The sequence below is a fragment of the Elgaria multicarinata genome, chromosome 2, assembly GCF_023053635.1.
Source record: "Elgaria multicarinata webbii isolate HBS135686 ecotype San Diego chromosome 2, rElgMul1.1.pri, whole genome shotgun sequence".
Taxonomy (NCBI): Eukaryota; Metazoa; Chordata; class Lepidosauria; order Squamata; family Anguidae; genus Elgaria; species Elgaria multicarinata.
The window spans coordinates 94,208,384-94,218,629 of NC_086172.1; the positions used below are offsets into that span (position 1 = coordinate 94,208,384).

Consider the following 10,246-nt stretch of genomic DNA (forward strand, 5'->3'; position numbering starts at 1 on the left):
ATCCAGGGCTGCCTTGCTAGTGGTATGTTATTATTAGAACTTCCTGCATAGGAAAGCTTAATTAAGCATCTCACTACTGTTATCTTGGAGCACTGAGTTTGTTAGGATAAAACTGTCTACTGAGGCACAGTTGGTGACAATATGTTAGAAGGCTTTTTCTGTGAAAGAAACCCACTATGTGGAACGTCCTGCTCTGAGAGCTTAGACTTACTACCTCTTTGTGGTTTTTCAGTATCTAAAGATATATTTTTTCAACAGGCTTTGGCGGGTTAGTTTGCAATGGGTGTTATTGTTGTTTTTAATTCTGGCTCTTTCCATTTTGGTTTTATGCTGTTTATACGATGTATATTACTTTGCTGTATTATTGTATTTTAATTTTTTGTCTGTTTTTCTTAGCAAGGTTGAACATTTGGGGAGGAAAATGCAGGATTAAAATATTATTATAAATAAAATATATCATATGTATACACAAGGAAGCATATCTCAGTGAAATCAGTACAATTCAGTCCTGCCTGCGAGGGTTGGGATCTAAGAGCCAGAAGCACAAAAGAATACTGCAGCACATTCCGTTCAAATGAGAAATACACATTTCTTACGTGAACTCAAGGAAATCTTGTTCTCTGTTTGTGTTTCCTCACAGGCAACAGCCTCAGATTCCAATCTCCACAGGAACGGGTGTGGTCTATCCTGGTGCTATTACTATGGCAACTACTACACCATCTCCTCAAATGACATCTGATTGCTCCAGCACCTCTGCTAGCCCTGAGCCCAGCATCCCTGTCATTCAGAGCACTTATGGCATGAAGACAGACAGTGGGAGCCTTGCTGGAAATGATATAAATGGGGAGGATGAAATGGAAATGTACGAGGACTTTGAAGATGACCCCAAATCAGACTATAGCAGTGAAAATGAAGCCCACGAGGCTGTCACTGCCAACTGAGGATATTTGCTGAATTAAAGTACTCTGAGTTTTTGTTTGTTTGTTTTGTTTTGAACAAAAAGTTCTTAAATGAGCCTGCATGCATGTGTGGCTCCTACAGTTACATCTGCAGAATGGTCTTAAATGTTTCTTAATGTGTGACACAGATTGTTCCCTAATTTTCATGAACATTTTTTTTTAATTTAGGTGAAGACATTAAGTATCAGACATTGGGACTTGAAAACTTATATGAATCAATAGCTCTCTTACAAGTCTTACCTTTTTTGTCTATTTTTTTTCTCCTCCTGGATGCCGATTAAAAGGTTTAAGTTACTGTTTTAAACGGGGGTTTTACATTCTCACTCAGGTATGCTGTGCCAGCCTACAGGTTGTGAATGTGTTTTTATTCTGAATTATTTTAGAAAACAAAAACAGAACAAAAAAAATAACCGTAAATTTCCTATCATGAAACAGAACAAGTCCTCAAGTGTGTGCATCTGTGTGTCTTAACTCATCTTTTTTAAAAAAGGTCTCTGAATTCCATTTTTTTCTCCACATGTATAGCAGATCTTCTGATGTGCCAAACTTTCATAACTTTTGAATCTTAACATTTAAAAAAGTCTTAAGGGAGATACTGTAAAGTCTTAGACAATCCTTTGGCATCTTAAAACTATCTATATATCTTTTTTTTTTAAACACCCTAATTTTTCCAGAAAATGGTAAAGTACTCAGGAATCTGGATACAGGATGTTCTTAAAATAGTGAACATGATTGCCACAATGCACTTGTCCAGTTGCTTCTGCCTCTTGATGTACCATCAGTTTAAAATATTAAGTAAGCACAAATGAGCGATCACCAGCTACAGACAGGCCTGTCTTAAGAATATAAGAGCCACCTACAAACCCATTCTATGCCCCTTTTCTTTTAACCCTTACATTCAGTCTTAACTACATTTTCTCTTAAACAATCTATTCATTCCAGAATGTCAGGGGTCCACAAGCTAAAAAAAAATAAAATTCAAAGGTACTGTTGTGGTGGCATTATATTTTCATTTTGCTATTGACTTATTTATAAAGAGTCTTTCCCCCTAAAAGCCTGTGGGTATCTTAAAAGTAGGAAGGGGTGATATACATATATGGGAATTTATGTTTATCCACGTCAAAAACACTTGGAAAAAATCTATGATGTGTAGAACAGAAGGATGCAGATGCTTATGGTATTTGCATAGTATGTCTATCCTATGTGTCCATTTTTATACATAGGCCAGGACCCAAAGAATAGTTCAGCTAACTCTATAAAGCCAAGGTTGCTTTGGAATTGAGTTTCATAGGAAGCTGTCTTATACCGGGTTAGGCCATTGGTCCACAGCCCAGTATTGCTGACATTTACTAGCAGTGGCTCTCCAGGATTTCAAGCAGGAATCTTTCCTAGCCTTACCTGGCGGTACCAAGGATTGAACCTAGGACGTTCTGCATGCAAAGCAAGTGCTCTCCCACCGAGCCATGGCCCTTCCCAAGGTTTCTTAACCTATATATCCTGCCTTCCCCACGTATGCTGCATGGCAAATCAAATCTGAAACAGAAGGAAGTTGCTTCAGAAAAAGGTTTTGACATGATAGCCATGGTGGTTTAAAGGGGAAAAAATAATAGAACCCAACTATCTTGCATAAAACTTTGGGCTCCCCTAAAGTAGTTCTAAAGCAGTGGTCCCCAACTGTGGATCCTCAGAGGTTGTTGGACTATATCTCCAAATATCCATAGCCAGCATGGCAAATGATCACAGATGAAAGGAGTTGTAATCCAATGATGTCGGGAGACCCTAACTGGGAACTCCTGCTCTAAAGTATCCCAGCCAGATTTCTTAACTGTTGTATAGTATACAGATGGCATATAGGTAGTGAGAAATTCCACTGAGTCTTCCTCATGAGCTTTTACAGCTGTAAAATGCTGCTGCAGTTTAGGATTCCACATGTTGCCATTCCCATTGTCAATCTGATGGACAAACTTAGTGTTGTCAGTATATGACCTTATCTTTGGATTGCTGTTTTTTTAAAACAAAACTCCACCCAAATCTTGAATATCTAAGATAAATTGTATCAAATGTTAGTTTAAAAGAACTGAAGAGTCCCAAACTCAACTCTTTGTTTGCCATTAACTGGCATGTTTTCACTGTACTCTTTTAAGTTTCAGTCGCACAAATATGTGTTTAATGCATAGGAATATTTGAAGGATTGCAATGCTTCACTTGCCCCATAAAAGGAAAAACAGAACAGACATACAGCTATATCACAAGCATAATATGAAATTAAATTTGTAAAGCGCTCCAGGGCCTTTAGATCAAAGTTGCTGCATAAATTTAAAACCTTATTTATTTCATTGCTAATATATAGTTACATTACATATAAAACTGAGTTCTAAGGAGTTTGGGGCAGGGGAGAGGCAAAATAAAACATTCCCAAGTTAATAATCTATGTCTTAATATAAAAATCCAATGGGCCAAATCAAGACTTGGTAGAAGTCAAGATTTGACTCAGAAATTTGAATTTGATCTATTTTATGCAGCATGAAGATCTAGCTCAAAGTCCACTTTCTAGGTATGAGGAATAGTAACATCAAGTTATTCTCCTCAGCAGTACATTCTAGGAAAACAACTACACCAGCTCATAAGTATTACGTTAATATTAGTAGGCTTTGATTTAGGTTCTTTTTAAAGATTTAGTTCTAGGAAGAACTTGTTTTCTTCGTTATAACTTGACTATCAATAATCATAGCTATTTCAGAGTGGTGTATCCTCCAGCAAGGTGGCAATTCTATAGGTGCAAAAATTTTGTGTCTTCTAAATAAGGCCAACTTCACACAAAAAAGGACGCATATTACATTTGTGTACTAGCTGCTCCATCAAACTAGTTGTGTGCGGCTTTTTCCACACCAGCAAAAAATGTCAACATGAATGTCTTACAGTGGCAGAAACAAACCTGTCAGGTACCAATCCAGAAGTAGCAGCTTCTGTGCAAATGCAATTCCAAGCAGCCTCCTCCATATTGGCTATTGTTGTGCAAATTTGAGTTAAGGGGTCTACTTTATATAAAGACACCTTCCTTAAGGATGGAAAAGCATATTCATCTCTCAATAGCTTTGCTCAGGGGAAAGAGTGCCAAGATTTTTGAAAACATTTCTGCACCTTGTATGATGGCAAAAATGACAAACCCACATGTGATAAATATGTGGGCATGATCCAATTCCTACATAAATCATGGGCTGGAGCCCACTTCCTTGTAAATCCACAAAGCTAACACTCCTGACTATGTCAGATGGGGCTCTTTCCCCTTCTACATCCACTAATGGAGGAGTCTGGGCCGACAAAAAGCTCTGGCGTGGGCTGGTCCATGAAGTCATGAAGAGTCGGAAGCGACTGAGTGAATAAACTATATATATGACTTCAGTAGCTTTTAGATTGTGCTCCCAATTAGTAAAATGGACACAATATCAATGCGGAATATTGTTATGCTATCATACAAGCTTGTAGAAAAACTAATAATGCCCTAGGAGTTTTCAGCAAAAATTGCTGGAGGTAGAGATAGTTTTTGCAATATTAAAATTGTCAATTTAACTCACACAACCAAATGGCAACTGTTGAGTTTACAAGAAAAATATTATTCTGATATATCGGCATTCACATCAAGCTTTGGCAGACATTTGTTAATCTGGTATAAAATTATTTATCTTTACTATTTATTTGAATAGTGTTCTCATGTCTACAGTGAACGCAATAAAATTGGTCTAGCCAAGATGTTAAAGGCACTTGTTGTCATTAGCTGGTGAGCGCCCTCTTTATCTAATTAAGGTACTGAAAGAAAATCCTTTGTTAAGATTGCTTGGGAATTTGAACTGATCTAATACATGTAGCTTGGATGGGAGGTACCCATTCTTTCCTAAAGAATAACTATTTATTAATTTCCTACAAGTTGTTCCTGTTATAAATCTCTCTCCATCCTACAACTCATTTCTTCTCTCTCCGTTTCTTCATGGGTGTTTTTTTGTTGTTGCATAGGTAGAATGCTGTATTGCTAACATTGTATTTTATGTCATTATTTTTGCACAAAGGCAAACATTTAGTTTAGAGGGTTAATTTCCTTTTATAAATTTTATGACCATGCCAAAATAATATTCTGCAGGCTGGCGGAGAACAAAGGACTGTTCTTTAGGACTGAAACTTGATTTTGCTCATAGTACAAAAACACACACTCACAGATGTTGTTTCGTAAGTGTTATAAGCACTGGATATAAATGGTATTTTTTATCACTTCTAACTAATGTGAAACTGTTGTACAAAAACGACATGAACAAAAGTCATCTGTTTCGACTCGTGTGGGCCTGCCTCACAGTTGCCGGATTTGAGTCATTTTTATGTCTTGTTATTTCATTTATTTATGCAAGATTCGTATATATATGAATACTTTGTTTTAGCTCCAGCCCTGCGTCTGAGTTGATGCTCTATAAGTTAAAGCTGCATTCTTGACACTGATTGGCTCTTCATGAATCAGCAGATGGTAGAATGCTACTTTATTGGACATATTGGGTGAGAACGTATTTGAATCTGAAAAGTGCAGAAGCAGTTTATTGTATTTATTAGCCAATATTGGCTCTAAAGTGTCAGTAGAAATCAAAGAAGGACAATCGTTTGGAAACAAGAACCATTTATTTTTTGCATTCTTAATTGGAGCTCAAAACAAGGTTTTTAATTAGTCACCATCTCATTTTAGTTTTTTTTTAAAGTGTAAATATAACATAGGAAATAGAATTTTATTTTTTGTTCATGGATAGTTAGTGAAGTATAAGTTATGTATTTACTTTTGTTCTGTATCAGTGTACATTGGTCCATATTAAATGCTGACAAATCACTGTACCTCATGTAGATGCTGAATTTACACCTGCAGTGTGAGAGCAGTATTGTGGACCTGTAGCTAGGATAGCAAGATGCCTCACTTATGATCTCCTTCAAATCTGAATTCCATATTTCATAAACACAACATTTCAAAATATTGCACCTGCTTATAGAATAACAAGCCTCATCTTTGTTTACTCTCTGATAGTGGTGTTAATAGTTATTTGAACTGATAAAATCTTAGTCAGAGACTTGCAACCTAATAGTCTTATCCTAAAGAGTGCTGCATCAGCAAATAGGTGCACAGGATGTGTAGTACAAACTAGTCCGCTTGTGCAGCATTACAGACTGTGACTCTAGTATAGAGAAAGATAATTCTTTTTAACCTGGGGCAAATTGGTCACAACACATTAAAGTCCCATTGATTTCAGTGAAACTAACTTTCTCTTTATCAGGGCCATGATATAACACTGCTGTTGCAGACTGATACAACAGCCAATTCTGTGACACTTTTGCTGATGTAGTTCCATCCAATTGCTTGGAAGCAAATTAAATAGTGGAATCACTCAGTGAATTTCTCCTATCTTCGAAGTACACCACCCAAATAACTTCCTCTCTTCCTCTGAATTAGTGTAAGAAGCAACTGCTTTAAAAAGTGGGTTGCATAAGTGCCAGATTTCTAGTTCAGCTTGTAATCAGTTTGCTTCATAATTTGCAATTTGCTTCCAAGCAAAACTGATGAAAGTTCTTAGTTCTTGTTTGAAAGCAACCAATGTGAATACAAAAATGTGGCAGTGTGTGAATGACAAATAAGTTAAGTAAGTACATTAATAGTATTACACTAGGATGCTCTAGAAGGTTGTCATTAACCAGGCCTTTGTAAGTGATGCCAGTTATTAAATGTGATGCTGAACTGGCTAGATCTGTGTTTGGTATGGAACAATATTGGCCTGTCAAAAAATAAGTAAATAAAACTAATAACAAATTAAGATGGCTTGTATAATTGCTCTCTAGAATAGACAGTGGCACCCATAATTTTCTAGTGCCCCAAAATAATGGTGATTTAAAAATGAATGTGATGCCATGCACATATGTAATAAGAGTATCTGGAATTTGAACAGTTTTTTTTTAATTATCCTATTTCCATGGCAAAGTTTTTTAAAGGCTTTAATTTCAAGAGAATATTTCTGAAATGCTTTGTTACCAGTTAGGGAAAAAATTCAATAAAACATTAACAACATGACCATTAAAATAATTAGTTCAATTGACTTGATGTTTCACAAAATGCAAAATAGAGTCTTAATGAAACTGAAACATGATTTCACAGGAAAGAAAAATGGCTTGGTCCAAGGGCCCATGTCTTAGGATTGAAGTTGTAGCCCTATACTGAGCCAAGCTATTGGTCCATCTACCCCAGTGATGTGGGCAGCAGCTCTCTGGGTGGGTGCTAAGGCAGAGGTCTTTCCCCTCTTCTGCTAGCTGGCATTTTTAAAACCAGGGATGCTAGGCTTTGAACCTCATACATGCAGTGCATGTGCTTGGCTACTGAGCTGCACCCCTCTGCAACTCTTACCTAAATGTTTGCTGGTTCCCCAATATGTCATTTGGGGGAAGCTGTGGGATCACCAGCTGATCGCTCAGTCATCAACAGGCAGCGTAAAGGAAAGATAGGATTTCAATGTAACAACTACTCCAATACCTATGGCTATAGTGCTCATTGGGTGTGTGTTTGGTTGTTATTTACAGTAAATACAAAACCCTGTGAACAGAAAAAGTACAGCAGTAACTTGAAAACAATGATTGTTAAAATGATTGTGTAAATGAAACAATGATTGTGTAAGTGCAAGCATCCCCTAATACAAAGTTAAAGCATGATCTCCTAATGTACCTACTGTTGCTCTTTGTCTTCTTTCTACTTTACTGCAAATAATTTCCCAGTATGAAGTAACACAGTGTTCCAGTCCAAGAAAGCACTTAAAGCTAGAATCCTCAAACTGCACATTCTGGAGTAGTCCAAATGGTAGCCCATGGTACTACTACAGAGTAAGTAGTCTGAAGATCACAGCTTCAGGCAGCAATTTAACTTTAAGCAACCGAGCCATTCAACTGAAATCCAAAAGATTTAGGAATGTGTTTAAAGTTAAGCAGAGTTTTATGTGTATATCTGGATGGGATTGTCAGTGCCAACAACTGCTCTAGAAGTGCAGCTGGTAGAATGTATAATAGATTACTTCAGATTTTCAATTAAAAAATAGTCTCAGATCCTAGATGTTTGCATGCGTGTTTAAAGACTGAAGTTGGCACTTAAGCATGCCCTGTTTAAAGACTAACATGTGACCTCATTTGATTTTTTTTATTATTATTATTATAAAGGCACTTATTCTTTTTCTCAGACTCAATTCACTGTCCTCTCCACCCCATCATTACTTTTCTCTACCAACCATTGTTCTCTGATATTTTTTCTTGGGCGATGTGTTTGATATACTGTAATACTGTGATCTCATGCTAGAATGCAAAAAGCATTTTCAGAAGTGTTTTTTTTAAAGAGCCAAATTTGTATAATTGGATTCTATATTCCCCCCTGCTTAAACAACAACAACAAGTCCAAGATTAATTTTTAGAAGTTGTGTAAAAAAAAAAGAAAAAAGTATCCTGAGGGAGTTTACTCATTGTGTACAAAGAGGAGGGATGGGCCTGGGGTGTATATGTGAGAAAGGAAAATGTATCCAATTGGTATTTATAACAATATGAAATCTATAAAGCAGCTCAGTGACATAGTTCGCTTTATAATTTCTGCTTTCTTCAAAAACCACAAGTGAGGTCCTTGGTGCTCTCAAAAGTTTGGGGAATGTGCAAATATTTAACTGTTTGTATGCTGCACATTGCAGACCTGCCAGTGTGCATTCTCCGTTCGTCTTCCTTTGTCATTTGTGTTTTGCTTTCTCAAAAGCACAGGGTGTTCCCCCCCCCCCTTTTACCCTTCATCAGCCTGTAGCAAATTTTAGAATGTTTTTAGTTTTTCTGTTCCTTCATTATAGTATTTGCCATGTACAAATGTTTTTTTTTATTACATTAAGACAAGCTTATAAGCTGTTACTTACTGTAACTCTTTTCTTTCCTGACATTGTAATTTGTTTGTGATGTATATTGTGAGATTGTATTCTATGTTAATTTAATCAGCACAATTCACTGACATGCTCGCTGCTGTTTCAAAGTGTAAAGTTTTTGTGTAGAGCTGTTGGGGGACAATTGAGAGCCCCCCTTTCAAGGTACTATGCTTTGGTTCCTATAGCAACAGTGTGGGTGTGGCTCTTATGATGCTAGGGCTGCTGTTTCTACACCCACAAGTCAATTTTTTTAACTGGCAGATTTTCTTTGTAGAAATTCTATATACAGTGCAGGTACCTACCTGGGCCCAGGGCTGGTAATTATTTGGGCATGTAGAGGGGAAAAAAAACCCTAGTGTCTATTGCTGCTTTGAATATGTTTTAAAAGTCTGAAAATGTAAATAGTTTATCAAAAAAAAAAAAATCTTGTACAGTCCAGTGTAAAGTTTTTAAATGAACTTAAAAGGTCGCCATCACATCTCTCTCACTCTCTCCTCTTGAAGCAGTTTGAAAAGAAAAGTTTGCTAAGGATGTTGGGGTTTTTTTTAAAAAAAGAAAGAAGTATCTGTGCTCTTAATTTAAGGGGGGGGAAGAATCATTCTTAGCTTTGCTTCATAGCATAAACAGACTTCTTGGATTTTGTTGTGCAGTATTGACGTGAGGTAAATTAAATATTAAATAATTTTTCAGTGGTACTTTTAAGAGTCTTCTCCTCTCCTCTGCCTCAGAAATTAATGGAAAAGACAAAACTGAAAGACACTGTCGTTATATCGTATATTCTGGTGTATGTTGGCACCTTACCTACATATTTGAGGGGATTTTTTTTCTTTTCCTCTTTTTTTTTTTTTTTTTTTTTTTGCACAAGGTGCTTTCCTGATATGTTAAACATGTCATCATTGGGTGATACCATATATGCCATGATAAGGGGTCTTGACCCCTCAGGGGAGTGTCTATAAGACTGCCTATTTATGCTCATTTACCTCAAGACTGTCCTCTCTACCCTTAATCTATTCACCATCACTCCATCTTTTGTACTGCTGTTGACACTTACAGATTAAAGATAAATTTTGTTTTATGATATGTGTATGGCTTTTTTCTGTGCAGCCTATTCTGTTCTTTTTATACAGAACAGTCAGCTTTAGATCCCAAGGAGAAAAGGCGCCGGAGATCAATAGCCCAATTCCTTCTGATCAGACTCACCTCCCTGCCTGCTCACTGTCAGTCGACTGAATGTCTCATGTCAAATGAGCAGTTTGGGGTTTTGGGATGGGGGTGGGGTGGGGGAGACTGTTAGTGCTCTTTGCCTGGATAAGCTCAAGCCGCTTCATTTGTAGC

The 10,246-nt window shown here is 36.9% G+C and overlaps 1 protein-coding gene across 14 annotated transcripts in view; it reads left to right on the forward strand.

The window, feature by feature from the left end:
• SOX6 (SRY-box transcription factor 6) overlaps nucleotides 1–9,986 on the forward strand; it is a 530,518-nt gene extending 520,532 nt beyond the window's left edge. For all 14 annotated transcript variants that reach the window (XM_063117232.1, XM_063117231.1, XM_063117230.1 and 11 more), the window contains one exon: nucleotides 641–9,986. In XM_063117232.1, coding sequence (XP_062973302.1) covers nucleotides 641–941 — 301 coding nt within the window. In that variant the 3' untranslated portion in view covers nucleotides 942–9,986. The remainder of the gene's footprint in view (nucleotides 1–640) is intronic.
• Nucleotides 9,987–10,246: the final 260 nt, after the last annotated feature.